General features: G+C 35.4%; 1 protein-coding gene across 5 annotated transcripts in view; it reads left to right on the top strand.

Annotated features, from left to right (window-relative positions):
• The window catches only part of Fam135a (family with sequence similarity 135 member A), a 65,594-nt gene that overhangs the window by 15,244 nt on the left and 33,360 nt on the right, over window positions 1-16,990 (top strand). For 4 of the 5 annotated variants that reach the window (XM_090338490.1, XM_090338487.1, XM_090338489.1 and 1 more), the window contains exons 5-10: window positions 4,285-4,364; window positions 10,563-10,702; window positions 10,805-10,875; window positions 13,449-13,622; window positions 15,034-15,160; window positions 15,812-15,965. In XM_090338490.1, the coding sequence (XP_090194616.1) occupies window positions 4,285-4,364; window positions 10,563-10,702; window positions 10,805-10,875; window positions 13,449-13,622; window positions 15,034-15,160; window positions 15,812-15,965 (746 nt within the window). Of the gene's footprint in view, window positions 1-4,284; window positions 4,365-10,562; window positions 10,703-10,804; window positions 10,876-13,448; window positions 13,623-15,033; window positions 15,161-15,811; window positions 15,966-16,990 lie in introns of those variants that run through there. The other variant, XM_090338488.1, reaches the window with a different exon arrangement.

Below are 16,990 nucleotides of genomic sequence, written 5' to 3'. Positions count from 1 at the left end.
GTATGTGGTACCGAGGAACCAAACCTGGGTATTCATGCATGCTAGGCAAGCACTCTTACCACTAGGCCAAACTCCCAGCCCTCATTTTTCCTTTTTAAAAGAATTTTACTATTTAATTTTAAGTTAATTTTGTGTGGTACACATCAGTTCTATGTATCAGTTTTTGTTTTTGTTACTTATTGCCAATAATAATGCAGCCATTACATTACAGTCTTACAACAAACACACTTCTGTGGCTTGTTCTCATAGAAGGTGCAGCAGTCCAAAGAGAGAAGGAAACTATGCAAGGAGACATCTAGCACCTCCAGTTGAAAGTGTTGTTCTATCACCTTTCCTATGGTGTGTTGGCCAGGACAAGTTATAAGTTAGGTTGACCATGGAGAACAACACTACAGTTTTTTTTTTCTTGTAGTGATATTGTGTCTTGAACTCATGGCTTGAGTGTTGTCCCTTACCTTTATCATCACTTAAAACTGATACTCTATCACTTGAGCCATGCTTCACTTCAGGCTTTTTGATGATTAATTGGAAATAAGATTCTCTAGAATTTGTCTGCCCAGGTTGGCTTCGATCCTCACATCCCAGTCTCCTGAATAGCTAGGATTATACGTGAGGCCATCAGCACCCAATGAAATCATTGCTTTAAATTTTTTATTTTTAGGGACTTTGAATGTGGTTTAATGATAGAGTGCTTGCCTAGCATGCATGAAACCCTGGGTTCAATTCCTCAGTACCACATCAACAGAAAAAGCCAGAAGTGGCACTGTGGCTCAAGTGGAAGAGTGCTAGCTCGAGCAAGAGAAGCTCAGGGACAATATCCAGGCCCTGAGTTCAAGCCCCAGAAATGGCCAAAAAATAAATAATGTTTAAAAAATTATCTTTAAGTAGTTGTAAAGGAGGCTTCAGTGCAGCATGTCAGTGTATGAGCACAATGTATCTTGATCAGTGTCACCCCTTTCATAGTTTTTTTTCTCTCTGAAGGGGAAGAATGTGTGTCAAATCCTCCACCTTATGACTCACGGCAGAAGCATGGCTTCCTTTCTCATTTTCAAAGAGAAATTTTGTTTTTGTTGATTCTCCTTGCTTTCTCTTTGAATTCAGTTGCTTAAATTTGGAAATTTTTGCTTTTGTTGATTCTCCTTGCTCTCTCTTTGAATTCAATTGCTTTTAACCTCTCTCCTTGAATTCAGTTGCTTTTTTAAAAAATATTTTTATTGTAATTAATAAAAGGGTTACATGATATTTGCCAGATAGAAGGTGCATTAATTCACATACATTGATACCCTTTCACATGTCTTGGTCCCCATTACCCTCCCCCCCACTTCCCCATCTTGGTTTCCCCCCCTTCCCTATCCAATTTCAAGTAACCAAATACAAATATATCCAATATATCAGATAACAAAGTGAGATACTGTAACAATGTGAGATAACCAAGGGACAGCAAAAGAGATGAGCGATAACATAGTACATTAAGGACAACAATCATTCGTTATATGGCTTTTGTTTCAATATCCTAGAGGTCCATTCAATTAGCTTCATACTATATGGCCTTATGTATCAAGGTTTTGCTCTATTGCAAATCTCTGCTAGTAGAGCCCAAGGTTTCTACTGATTATGATGAATGAGGGAAACTATTGAGCCTAAGTTCCTTTGAGTCTGGCTTACTTCACTTAATATGATTTTTTCTAAGTCTTTCCATTTCCTAACAAATGGGGCGATGTCATTATTTCTGACAGCAGCATAGAATTCCATTGTGTACAAATACCACAACTTGTTGATCCACTCACCGACTGAGGGACATCTAGGTTGGTTCCATATCTTTGCTATGGTGAATAGTGCTGCAATGAACATTGTTGTGCTAGTGGGTTTAGTATGTCCTTGTTTCTGGGTAGTTGGGTAAATGCCAAGTAGTGGAATTGCTGGGTCATAGGGGAGTTCTATGTTTAGCCTTTTGAGGCACTGCCACACTACTTTCCATAGTGGTTTGCACTCCCACCAACAGTGTAGTAGTGATCCCTCCTGGCCACATCCCCTCCAGCATCTGTTGTTTTTAGTTTTCCTGATCCTGGCCATTCTAACTGGAGTGAGGTGGAATCTTAGCATTGTTTTGATTTGCATTTCTTTTATGACCAGAGATGTTGAGCATTTCTTCATGTGTCTATAGGCCATTTTTGTTTCTTCTTCAGAGAAGACTCTTTTTAAGTCTTTGGCCCATTTTTTAATGGGATGGTTGTTACTTTGGAGATTAGTTCAATTGCTTTTTTTAAAAAAATTGCTTTTTTAAAAAAATTGCTGTATAGTCTTTAATATTTGTTTAAAAAATTGTCTCAGGAGACAGAGAAAATTGAGGCCCACAAAGCTAAAGGACATTGCACAAATTTTAAAGGCATCAGTAGTCTGTATCTGCAGGTTTTGCTGTTTCCAAAATCATATCCTATGTGCTATACTTCTCAGAGCATTACTAAATGGGATATAGAATTTCTATAAACTCTGTCCCAATGGTGGTATGAAAAATCCTCACATTCCAACAGATTTTTGAATTGGCTTTGAGAGCAGAATATTACAAACCACCAAAGAGATACATACCATGACACATTTTGCAATTGTAATGTGCCATCTAAATGCTAAATCATAATAACTCCTATGGCTCTGAATGTCTCATTTACCACCCCTTCCAAAAGCAGGCTTTTGTATGTGTTTATTTTAAAGGTAAATTGTAATTACTTTAGTGACATGTGCACACAGCTTTTTTTTTTCTCTCAATACTTGGTGGCGGGGAGGGGGCCCTGCTGGAAACAATGTCTATCACTCAGCAAGGAAGAAGCAACTGTTATTCTCAAATCTTCAAATGGCCTCCAGTAGCTAGGATTACAAGCATGAGCTACTAGAGCCCATCTTGGTGATTCACACCCCTCTTCCTTTTTTTTCCCCGTCTTGAGCTTTTTGTGCTCAAGACTAGTGCTGTCACTTTGAGCTTCAGCTGTACTTCCAGGTTTTTTGGTGGTTGAGATAAGAGTCCCATGGAATTTCCTGGCTGGCTGGCTTCAAACTTCAATTCTCAGATCTTAGCAAGAGTTACATATATGAGCAACCACTGCCTAGCCCCAGCTTAGTGATTCTTAATACACATTATTTAAATAGAATTACCTAGCCGGGTGCTAGTGGCTCACACCTGTAATCCTAGCTACTCAGTAGGGCAAGAACTGAGTATTATAATTCCAAACCAGACTGGGCATGAATTTCCATGATTTTTTTTTTTTTGCCAGTCCTGGGCTTGAGCTCAGGGCTTGGGCACTGCCCTTGGACTTTCTCAAGGCTAGAGCTCTACCACTTGAGCTTCAGCACCACTTCTGGCTTTTTTTTTTCTATGTATGTGGTTCTGAGGAATCGAACCCGTGTCTTTGTGCATGCTAGGCCAGCACTCTATCACAAGGCCAACTCCCGGCCCATAAGTCCATGATATTCTTATCTACAGAATTCTAATCACAGAAAAAGCCAGAAGTGGTTAGAGAGCTAACTTTGAGCAAAAGGAGCCAAGGGACATTTTCCAAGTCTAGAACTCAAGACCCAGGACTGGCAAAATATGTACGTACATACATATATACCTACATACATACATTTTCCTCCTTGATCAAAAATAAAAAACATAGGTTTCCCTAAAATAAAAAGCAAATAGTTTCAAATAGTTTTTCAACACAGGTGACCTTATTTTGATGTGAAAAGTTTAATAATAATTACTATAAATAATTGCATAATTTTAGTCTATATTGTAATGTTTCATTGTACATATAAGTTGTGGTATGATTTAATCAAGCTAATTAACACCTCACAGATTTATTATTTTGTGACTACAATAGTCAAGTAGGAAATTCATTACATTAACTGTGGACCACAGAGAAATGCATTATTTAGGCTTACTCTTTCTAATGGAAACATTGTACCTTTTATCCACATTATGTTTTAGGTCAATTTTATTATCCTGTAAAAGAAAAAAGTTAACAGACCAAGTTAAATAAAACTCTTGTATGCCTTTCTAATTCCATGCTTTTAACTCCCCTTCATATAATACCTTATTTTCTTCACTTTCCTTTGTGCTTGCTGGCCTTCTGTCATACTAATAGACACGTAGGTCTGATGATAGGTTTTTTTCCACTGAGAGTAAATATTAGGTTGACTGATATGAATAGGTCAACTTTCTTAATTTAACACATATGATATGTAAAAGTCTGAGCACAATCTACTTTTAAATATGTTTTGAAATTACTTCATTATTTTTTGCTTTAGTTTTTATCAGATTCGTGCATCTATGAGAATTCCACCAAGGATTCCCCACAGAGTCGAAGCCAGTTTATTACATGTGACAGGTGAGCCAAAGAATATTTTTCAACTTAAAAAAATTCTGATGTAACATAACAATATGTTTTCATAATTTTTTTCTATTACGAATATGATTTAAAACAGTATCATTATTATATTTTATATGTTAGTTGTAGTAGCTCACACTTGTAATCGCAGTTATTCAGAAGGATCTTGGCTAGAGGCCACCCTTGTCAAAAAGTTAGTAAGATTCTCTCTCAACTAATAAGCCAAGCATAGTGATATGTTCCTATGATCCCAGGTATAAAGAAGCATTGGCAGAGGATCAGCATCTAATTCTTTCCGCAGATCAAAATCTTGAGATCATATCTGAAACATAACTAAAGCACAAAAGGGCTAAGTTTGTGGTACAAGTGGTAGAGTGTTTTGCAAGTACAAAGCCTTGAATTCAAATTCTAGTACTGCCAGAAAAAGAAAAAGAAGTCATCTCTTGTAAGAAATAGACTTGAACTTTCAATAAAATAGTCTTGGTTGTGTTTCTTGTAAGAACAAGAGAAGTTCTGCGGAAGCAACAGAGATAGTGGCAGCAGTCATGTCAGCAAGTTGATAGACATAAGTAGCAAAAGATAACTGTCATGATAAAGTTGGAATTTTAAAAAGTACTCAGTAGCTAGGCTTTGGTATCTGAGGATCATAGATCAAAACCAGCCTGTGCAGTAATGTCTCCAATTAATCACTAAAAAGCTGTAAGTATAGAGCTGTGGCCCAAGTGGTAAAGCCCCAGACTTGAGAAAAATCTGAGGAACAGGACCTAGGCCCTGAGTTCAAGCCTCAGAAGTCTCTCATACACACACACACACACACACACACACACACACACACACACACACACACGTGTGGGGGCATGCTTGTGTGTGTCTTGGTCATGGGGTTTGAACTCTGTCCCTGGGCACTGTCCCTGAACTCTTGAGCTCAAGGCTACTGCCCTATCCCTGGACCTAGGAATTGTCTCTGAGCTCTTGAGCTCAAGGCTACTGCCCTACCCCTTGAGCCACAGTGCCACTTCAGATTTTCTAGTGGTTAATTGGAGATAAGAATCTCATGGACTTTAGTGCCTGGGCTGTCTTTGAATCTTGATCCTCAGATGTCAGTCTCCTGAGTAGCTAGGATTATAATGATCTACAATTTAAAAGTATTTCATTATAAGGTTTTTTAAGTATGCTTTTTTTTCTCCATCTTTTTTTTTATTTTGAGACCAATCTCTTTCTTTTTAGCCCAGGCTTTGAACTCTCAGACTTCCTTGCCCTCAGCCTCCTGAGTGCTAGGATTTCAGATGTGTGCCTCCATACTAGCAATAATTCATTTTGAGAGCATCATTTTGAGAGCAATTTTTTTTCTTGGATATTCTAATTAGAAAACAAGGAATAAGAAGACAACGTGGGAACATACAAATAAAATATACTATATAGTAGCTATATTGTACATTCTTTGGATACATACCAGGATCAAAGACTTATGCTAAAACTGGTGTCCTTGAAATAATTAATCATTTTTCAGTGTTCCCACTATAGCATGCAGGTTTTGCATCCCTGACCCAAAACTGAAATTTGAAAATCAGGAACCTTGATTACCAACTTGGTAGTACAGAAAATCCTGTGCTAGGCATGTAGTTCAATGTGGAACCCTTGCCTAGTATTCCTGAAGTTCTGGGCTTTATCTGTGGCAGAGTGGGGTTATGTGATAATTTGCAGTTAAAATGATAGTGTACTGAAATAATACATAGAATTACTCTCTGAATATACACAGGGACATTATATGTGTTGTATATATTATAAAAGATTTTTATGTTCAGAGTTGGATAATTTTCCCAGGATAATCTTATTATTACACGTGTGTGTATGTGTGTAGCTATATTGAGCTAGCTCTACCAAGCTCTACCAAGCATGATTGAGTAGTCACTTTTAAAGAAATTTGCTGAGAATTTGAATTGGCTAGGATTTCCTTTCAAAAAGCATACTATGGATGGTAAACACTGCTAGCTTATGTTACATTTTAAGAAATTATACATAGTCAAGAATTTATCTAAAAATATTTATTTAAAAGATTATCAGAATGCTCAGGAAAGCTTGTTGCTTCTGAGTGTAAAGAATAATTTGTTCTCTTAAAAAGGAAAAAAAAACAGTCTTCTCTTTGGCCTGGTGTGTATTTTAATGTATATAGTTATTGTCAGAATAAGCCTTAAGTTAAGCATCTGATGTTGCAAAATGGACTTGGTACTTCTCTGTCAACATTCTTAAATCCAGTAGACTAAATCTTTTCCTGGGTTTTGTAATTTGAGTTCTCAGTTTAAACAACAAAACAAAGCAACTCAGTCTTGAGTTGTGAGATATGTTCCAAGGTGACAGGGTGTTTGATATAAGTTCAAAATGTTAAATAGCTGGGCTCTGGGGCAATCCTAGCTACTCAGGAGACTGAGATCTGAAGATGTGGTTCAAAGCAAGTGGGGAAGGAAAGTGCCTGAGACTCTTATCTCCAATTAACCACCAGAAAACTGGAAATGGTGCTGTGGCTCAAGGTGGTAGAGCATTTGCCTTAAGCTGAAGAGCTCAGGGACAGCACCCAGGCCCAGAGTTCAAGCCCTGTGACCAACCAAAACAACAATAACAACAACAACAAAAATAAGTACTTTTAAGGGATAGTATCAGCTACTTCTTTGTTAAAAAGTTTGGAGAGATACAAAATCACCTACATTAATTCTTGATAGCTGAGGTTTTCCTCATACGATGACCTGAGAGTGTTTTTTTTTTGAGAGAGAAAATATTTACTGAATCAAAATCAATACTTTCTTTTAATATCTACAAGCCAATATTGAACTCACTTTATTCAAGAATGAATATAATGTACAAAAAAGTATTCTTTTAACAATATGTCAGTTTTATCTTGTGGGTACTGAGCAGAAGTATTTTTCAACCAAAGCAAGGCAAACTTGTTTTCTGGAATGAAACTTGTAATATAACAACAAAGGTGATAGCAAATGTACTCATGAAGTAAAGTTTGTTTAAAGGCCCACCGATAGCACTGTCTAGAACAGTGGTGAGTACCTCTACTCTAAGCTTAGCACACTGCGTAGAAATGCTTTCTACAGAACACAGATAGCCACTCACAGATCCATGTAAAGATCATATCTTCATTCCATTCCCCCTGCTTTCCAGCTGTTAGCATGAAGAGAGTTTTGGGTATAAAAATCCTATTCGTTTCAACTTTAAAATGAGATACATTGGTATAGGCAATAAATGGGCTCCCAAGTTTTAAATTCCTGTTGTGAAAGTGAAAAGGGGCTCTATGCATCTGGGAGGTTTTTTTCAAGAGTTAATTAAGAATCTGGCCTAGTGTAAATGTTTATATTTTGGTTCAGTTTAATTTTTAATGAAATAACATCACTTTAAAAATGTTTAGTAGTGAGGTCATTTAGCCCAGAGAAGTCTAATCAAAGGGGAAAAGGAAGATTAGAATTCCAAAAAGAGAACTGGGGAAGTGAACATAGGCAAAAACAGATAGATTGTAAATTCTTAGCAAATGAGATTGATTAAAAGTCAGAAAGAAGGGCCGGGAGTTTGGCCTAGTGGTTAAAGTGCTTGCCTAGCATACACAAAGACCCGGGTTCGATTCCTTGGTACCATATACATAGAAAAAAGTCGGAAATGTTGCTGAGGCTCAAGTGGTAGAGCTCTAGCCTTGAGAAAGTCCAAGGACAGTGCCCAAGCCCTGAGCTCAAGCACAGGACTGGCAAAAAAAGAAAGAAAGAAAGAAATGTAACAAGAAAAACAATGCTTTATTTTCTGATTTGGTTACTATTCAGTCTTATATGTGTCATACTCTAATATTTCCTCCTTAATGTTAGGTGTGATTTTTGCTTTGTCCTTTCATTATTAACTCTTGGATGAATAGCTATCATATTTTAGAGATTGGAAAAGTATTACATCTGTAACTTTTTCTTGTTTTGGTATGGTTTTTTTGTTATTGTTTGACTTGGGACCTTGATTTTGCTAGATAAGTGTTCTGCCACTTGAGCTTCATGGTGGCTACAACTGAAACTTTCTCACTCTTGGTTTCAAATCATTAGGTGATGGCTATGGTGAAGGCATGTGGTGGAGTGCTTGCCTAGCACTGGGTTCAATTCCTCAGTTCCACATAAATAGAAAAAGCCAGAAGTGGAACTGTGGCTTAAGTGGTAGAGTGCTAGCCTTGAGCAAAAGAAGCCCAGTGACAGTGCCAGGCCCTGAGTTCAAGTCCCAGTAATGGCCAAGAAAAAAATGACTCAAACAATTCAAAATAACATTCCAACAAGTAGTAGCCACTCACACATCAAGTAGACATATGCAATAACAGTGGTGAGACTAGAACCCTAGAAGTTGTGCACTCACCAAAGGGAGTACATTGCTGTGGGGAGGGAGACTAGTAGGAGAGGTGGGAAATAGCCCATGAGGCTGAAATTGGAAGGTTGGAGTCCATGAAGAACCAAGAACCAAGCTCTGACTTAAGCATCTCCAGATGAAATTTTTATGGCTTATTTTCAGGGTCATATTTAAGACCACCTAGCTACAGTAGGGTTGATTTGTTAACATGTTCTAGCCAATACTGAGTACCTTGGAGTTCGTTCATTAGCTTTGTGGGTGTCATTCTTTTGCCATGTATCCTGGGACAGGCTGTGTATAACCCTAGATGCTATCATTCAGACATTTAATAAGGCTACCTGGTCCATGAATGGAGTATGCACACCGTGTACAGGTCATTGCTTATGAGTTTGCCCTATGTTTTGCATAGATAAACATCTATGACTAACACCTTTCCTTAAGCATATCAGAAACCTTTTTAATTCATTAATTTGATCACCTTTCTGTATCATTCTGAGAATTATTTCTACTGCTTTTTCTCCAGGACTGGGTATTATCCTATAGTTTTTACATTCAAAGCCGGTACTCTACAACTTGTTACAGCTCCAATTCCAGTTTTCTGGTGGTTAATTGGAAATAAGAGTCTCACTGATTTTCTTGTCTATACTGGCTTCAAATTTCAGTATTCAGCTCTCAGCTTCCAGAGTAGCTAGGATTACAGCTTTCAGTTACTTGTGCCTGGCATATTTTCTCTTTAATCACTTTTATGTGCCAGACTCCTGCCATAAGTTCTTTTTCCTTACAGGTGTTCTGTATAGTATAGACTTCACTTCCTCATAGTAACACCTTCCTCTCCCCTTCTCAAGAGGTCATTTATCAAGAATATTCACTCCATTTTACTCAGACAGCAGCAGAACACACTAGGTTGCTATTGCCCCCACTTCCTTACCCCAGTCCCACATGGCAGTTTTTCTTGTCTCCTTTGGACTCTTTGTCTCATATTCTATTAGCATATAATATCCTATTATATTCCATAATACTGTGTTCCATAATGTGAAAGCAGATTGAGTAGCCTGGTATGAATGACACAGAAGCCAAGCATACTTCACAGGTAAAGGAAAATGTCCTTGATAAGATTGGCCTTGTATCATATTCAACCTTGAGTTTGAAGGTTTGTAAACTACTCTTATTTATGATGAGCAGGCCTCAGATTTATGGGATCTCATTATTTATGGTTAACAATTCACTGCAGCAGCTTCACAAACTCAGGAGAACGCTGTACTTACTGTTGCAGTTTTATTTACTTTTTTTCTGTGACATACAAATCAATTGCTTTAAATATCTACCACCAGATTTCCTCTTTCACCTTTCAGGTTAAAAAAAGTTTTAATGTTATCTCTCATCTCTTTTGTTGTCCCTTGGTTATCTCATATTGTTACAGTATCTCACTTTGTTACCTGATATATCAGATATATTTGTATTTGGTTATTTGAAATTGGATAGGGAAGGGGGAAAAATAAGATGAGGGGTGGAGGTTGAGGGGGGGAGGGAAATGGGGACCAAGACAGGTGGAAGGGAATCAATGTATGTGAATTAATGCACCTTCTATCTGGCAAATATCATGTAACCCTTCTATTAATTACAATAAAAAATATATGAAAAAAATAAAAAACTTAAAACTTATTTGTTCAGTTTTCATCATAAGAATTAAATATTCAGAAATGTTATAATCAATATAAAACAGTAATGGAAGCAGAGTAGAATATAATAAATTATTTCTTTACATAAAAATATTTAGTAATTATTGTATTCTGTCTTTTACATGCAAAGTATGTATCTTATCTGTTTTAGGTATGTCTTTAGCCTTTCCAGCTTCAGTTCATGATTCTTTGATTTGCAGTAAAACATTTCAAATTCTATACAAAAATGAAGAGGTGATTTTAAATGATGTAATGATCTTCAAAGTTAAAATGTTGTTGGATGAAAGAAAGGTAAATCTCTCATTGTATATTCATTCATATTTTTGTAAAGCTTCAAGGCATATCTAACTTCTTATAATTATTAAAAATCTCATACTATAATTTCTTCTTTAGATTGAAGAAACCCTTGAGGAAATTAATTTTCTATTATCTTTGGATCTACACTTCACAGATGGAGATTATTCGTAAGTAGGCTATTAAAATAATCTTTAAATTTTTTAGTTTTTTTTGATTACTAACTATGGGCATTTATTGTGCAGGCAATTGGTTTATCAACAGAACTGTGAGTGGGAGAGAATATGTGTGTTTTGCCGACACTATTCATTCTTGACTCTTAGTCATTGACTTTTAAGTCACCATTACTATTTAGGTCTAATTACCACCACATTGTCCTATTTTCATGACACTAAACACTGTGTTGAGTTGATACAGTCTTTTTTCTTTTCTTTTTAAAAATTTTTTAACTTTTTATTGTCAGGGTAATGTATGGAGGAGTTACAGTTACATTCGCCAGATAGTAGGTGCATTACTTCTCATACATTGATACTCCTTCTCATGTTTTTTTACCCATTCCTCTCCCCCACCCCCTCCCAATTATCTTGTTTTCCCCCCTTCCCTTTCCTATTTCAAATAAATGTATGTACAATATACAAGGTAACAAAGTCAGATACATTAACAATATGAGATTGACCAAAAGGCAACAAAAGAGAAGAGAAATAACTATAGTGCACTAAGAACAACAATCACACAAGATAAAGCTCTTGTTTCCATATCCTAGATATCCTTTCATTTAGTCTCATCCTATATGACCTTATGTATCTAGGTTTTGCAATATTGTAATCCTCTGTTAGGAGAGTCCTACATGTGTACTAATTATTACAAATGAGGGAATACATTTTTTAGTTCTTAAGATTGGTTAGATTTCCATTTTGTTTTTGGAATGTAGCCTATCTGCTTTTTATCTATTTTGAAATATTTGTGTTTTGTGAAAGAGTCTAATTAAACCAGATTTTTTTTTTTGTGCCAATGAAGATTTCATGGAAGCTCCAGGGAGCAAAATCGGACAACTTGAAGTTGGGTGTAATTCATTAATTTCTAGAGTCCTTATCAAGTATTTAGAGCTTGGTACTCTGAATTTACCAGAACATTTGAGCACATATCATTTTAGGTACAAATTGCTCTGATCTCACTCAAAACAAGAACCAGTGATCCATTTAGCAAATCCTTCCTCCCATTTTATATGGGAGTTTCAGAAATGCTTCTTAAATTTTGTATGTAAGTTATACTTGAGAGGCTAAGAATGAAAGAATTATAATTTGAAGCAAATCCAGACAGAAAAGTTTGCAAGACATCTTCTCAACGCATAGCCTAGTATGTGCCTACCATCCTATCTAAATGGGAAGCTGAGATTGGAAAGATCAAAGTTCGAAAGTCAGCCCATGCAGAAAAGTCTAAGGACTCTATCACAACGAAAGGAAGGTGGGCACACCTGTCATGCCAGCATGAATGAGAAGCCTAAAATAGGTGGAACTCCATCCAGATGTGCACCTGGAGAAGGAACTGAGATCTTGCCTAGAAAAACAAAAACCAAGTGGCGCTGTGGCTCAAGTGGTAGAGTGCTAGCCTTGAGCAAAAGAAGCTCAGGGACAGTGCCCAGGACCTGAGTTCAAGCCCCAGGACTGGCACAAAAACAAACAAGCCAGAATACAAGATAACATAGTTTAAATATGGTTTGAAGTCTGTAGATGTGAGACTTTGACCTCAAATCTCAGTTTACTATCCTGAATGATTAAAAATGTTTTCTATAGTTAACTACTGTTTAGTACTTGTTCATTACAATTGTTTTAAAGCCAATTATATTTCTTTAAATGGGGTTTGTTGGAAGGAATGTGTAACTCCTTAGGATCTTAAGGTATATTTGGAAAAAATTTTCATGAGATTGTTTCAATTTTTTGTATGTGTACATGTTGATGACAAGCTAAATATAATAAAATGCCTTTCATTTTAATGAATAAGCAAAAATTTATTTTCACAGAATTTAATGCAGTAAAAATAATTTGCTTTTCTTTGGGGATTTATTGCAGGAGGATTTGACTTCTGTTATATTGCAGTCTTGTAATAAACAGTGTGCTTTATTGATTTTTTAATTTTTACTTTTTTGGGGGTCACAGGGCTTGAACTCTGGCCTGGGCACTGTCCCTGAGCTCTTCAGCTGAAGGCTACCTCCCTATCCTTGAGCCACAGCCCCACTTCCCGTTTTTTTTTTTCCTAGTGATTAATTGGAGATAAGAGTTTCTCGGCTTTGTATTGCCCAGGCTGGCTTTGAACCGTGATCCTCAGATCTCAGCCTCTTGAGTAGCTAGGGTTACAGGCATGAGCTACTGTGCCTGGCTTGAACAGTGTGCTTTATGTATTAAAATTTACTTTTAGCTGTGAGCTTTCTGTGTCCAATTAACCACCAAAAAGCTGGAGCTGTGGCTCAGTGGTAAAGCTGAAGCCTTAAAGTAAAAAAGCTGAGGGACAGTTTGGGCACTGAATTCAAACTCTAGGGCTGGAATATACACACTCTCTCTCTCTCTCTCTCTCTCTCTCACACACACACACACACACACACACACACACACACACACACACACAAACTTACTCTCCTATTTATGAAAATTAGTCTAATGTGTTTTTGTCAGTTGTAAGTAATCTGTGAAACCTTAGTCTTTGCTCAGTATTTCATACTTTCATGCAAATTTGTTTTTTTTAACAGGGCAGATGATCTGAATGCTTTACAACTAATAAGTAACCGAACTTTGAAGCTGCACTTTAGCCTCTATAGAGGCCTTCATCATCATGTGAATGTTATGTTTGATTATTTCCACCTTTCTGTGGTATCCGTTACAGTTCATGCATCACTGGTTGCACTACACCAGCCACTAATAAGGTAAATTGAAGCAGTAATTGAATGCCTTTCATTTTTCTGGGGAACACATATTTTGATAAAGGTGGTTGAAAATTGCTTACTAATAATTTACAAATTCATAATTGTTACATGATGCTCTCATTTTTTACAAAAGTTATATAAATGTAATATAGTACTGAAATACAAGAGCATGGAACCATTTGATCAGTAGCTTTTTTTCTATTACAAAAGTATAAAGCAGTCTTTGTCATTTCAAATGGGTTGACCAAGTAAAAGCAATATAGTCTAGAATAGACATGGAGTATTGGTTCATCTGTACCTTTTCTAGATAGGCTCACTTACCTCCTTAACTCCATGTCATAATTGCTTTCTAAGAAACTAACCAATTGAATAGATTTTTATTAAGACTGTACATGCCTATATGTCATGTACTGTTGTAGTTTTAAAAATGTATAGTATTCTAAATCATATAAATGCATTGGGATATTTTTTTCTTCCCCTCCCACGGGGAGACAGTTTGATTTTAATCAGTGTGAGAACGTAAGTCAAGCCTTTTCACACAGTAAAGCATCATCCTTATAGTATGATAGTATGGACAGTAGATGAACACTTCACATAAGTAAATTATATGAAAACACTCAAACTGATTTAATACTACCTTGCCCCTTACAATTAGTATAGGAATGATACTTAAAGGATAGGATGGTAAGGTGATTTATTAGAGAGCTTCAGTAGGTCAGTAGCTCCAATTTGCAGAATTGCTCAGAGAATTTATAGAGCCTTGATGCAAGTTAACATGTAACCACAAGTAATATCCTCTGACTACTCATTATATTGTTTATATTATACTATATATTACATTATATTGCCTCTGGCCTTTCATTATATTGTTTTAAAAATGCTCATTGAGAACATTTTCTACTATGTTGCTCCTTGTTCTTTTGTTTAGGTCATTTTGACCTAAGTTCTTTTAGAATGCAGAGCCAGGAATAAGACTATCCTTGCTTTGCCTTCCTTATTCTATAATAAGATCTATAACTGATTTTTTTTGCCATCATTGTCTTTTATCTTATGTCTTGGGAAGTTATACTCAGTTTCTACAGCATTTATAAATTGGAGAGTGTACTTTTTATATAAAGTTAATGTATGAACTTTATAAATTTAACTTTAGAAATGTAATTACAATGTGAATTACATATTAGGTTTTAATGCTAAAAGTTTATTACTATAGCTTTCTGAATCTCTTTTTTCTAGTTTCAAGAAAAATTCCTAATTTGTTTGTCTTTTTAAGTAACTGAAAAAATTAATAGAAATATGAAGAATTACTACAGGACTCACACTCTTACAAAACATTTTTGTCATATTTTTTTTGTAAGTATCTTACCCTGAAATAAACTATTGAGACAATAATAATGTACTTCTTTTCCTTCAGCTTCCCTCGCCCTGTGAAGACTACTTGGTTAAACAGAAATGCGCCAGTACAAAACAAAGATTCGATGATTCCCACTCTGGAAAGTGTGGTTTTTGGTATTAACTACACTAGACAGTTGTCACCAGATGTAAGAATGAGATACATTTATGTCTTCTTTTTGTCTTATTTTTTACCCATTTTACTTCAGAGAAATATTTTAAACTATTTTATCTGTGGTTATGATATTTCGTTCATCAATTATTTGAGTTTAGCAACTTACATACCTAATTAAATACGACCATAATTATTTTTAGTTGCCCATTGTGAACATTAAATCTTATCAAATTTAATGAATAAAAATCTTTTATTTATAATCTTTTGTTCCCTTAACAGAATAAGTAGAAATGTTTCCAAAGGAGTCTTTAAAAAAACGACCAGAGTCTAGTTCCAACTTAAAATCATATAAATGTAGCTATTACTATAAAAGAAAATGGAGTTTGTACTGTAAAATATAGAAGCAAAGTGTCCTTCAGTTCAAATGTAGTATACATTGCATGTTACCAAAAAATAATTAAATCTGTTTGTTTATAAAACTATTGTAGCTGAAATTTCTACTGTCACTGTCATTCTACTGCATGTTTAAATTATGCATATGAACAACTTTGCAGAATATTTCTGAACTTTCCGTGTTTTAGAAATTGGCAAATATATAGTTTATGTTTCTTAATATTTTTTGAGTTTCAAATATAATATTTCTAGAGTATTGTTTTTAACACTTGACATTCTGTTCCTTCTTTAGGGATGTAACTTCCTCATTGCAGACTCTTTCCTACACCATGCTTATCATTTTCATTATACGCTTTGTTCTGCTTTACTACTGGCCTTCAAGGGATTGCACAGCTACTTCATTACGGTAACAGAAGAGATTCCCTCTTGTCAGAAACTAGAACTGGGTATGTGAAAATTGGCCAAACCCACATTGCAATTCAAGTCCTTTCCACTATTCTGTTGCAGTTTATCTCTACTAAAACTTTGCTCTTTATATATGCTTCATTTTTTTCTCTTCATTCCATCTTTTTGTGAGCTCTTGAAAATCATTTTTTGAAATTTAGCATTATTTGTTATAATGTTGAGATGTAACATCTTGGTGGCCAATTTGAAATCAGTCTTTAGATTACATTTAAAAAAAAGGACATGTGAAAATACTATGTTTCTATAAATATAGTTACTTATGGAATAGGAAAAATGTCAGATACATACTTCCAAATATTTAGCAGTCAAAATTATATATAATTAGCAGTCAAAATAAATTATAATTACCTGAAACATTTTTCCATACATTGATACCACATTAGGGAATAATAACATTACTCAGTGTTTTAACATTTTCAAAATTAAATCTTTTTTTTAAAAAAATCAAACTTCAGATTTAATCCACAATGAAATATCTACATATATGTTATTGCATGTAATAAGAATCATATTGTCTTGATTTTGTGACTATTTGTAGCTTGCAAATGCTTTTACATATTACATTTCACAGAGGAGTAATTATTGGAAATAGCAATTGTTTGATCCAAACTTTGTACAGTAGGTAGTTTTATAATCTTTTATATGCTAATGGCAGCTTTAAAAAAGGATATTTAATTATCTTTTCAGTATAAGTTCCTTCTATCCTTACATATTTAGGTAAGTCAGGAATTGCTTGTGCAGTTTTACTTAAAAGTGGCTGAGAGTAGTGGCTTGTTCCTAAATTCTAACACTTGGGAGACTGAAACAGGATGATTTTGAGTTCCAGGTCAGTTGGGGGTACTTAGTGAGATCCTGACTCAAAAAACTTTTAAAATTTAAATTCAGTGTTATTCTTTGCATATTCATCTCAAGAATCCCAATATTGTATCAGTATCAGTATTATGTAAAATAATAACTTATTGAAAGTGGTTCTTGGGTTTGAAACGTACTAAGTTATAAGTGTTAT

This window comes from Megascapheus bottae, chromosome 8, assembly GCF_031878675.1.
Source record: "Megascapheus bottae isolate mThoBot1 chromosome 8, mThoBot2.hap1, whole genome shotgun sequence".
Classification (NCBI taxonomy): domain Eukaryota; kingdom Metazoa; phylum Chordata; class Mammalia; order Rodentia; family Geomyidae; genus Megascapheus; species Megascapheus bottae.
Note: the sequence above shows the minus strand (reverse complement) of the source record. Positions and strands in the feature narration are given on the sequence as shown.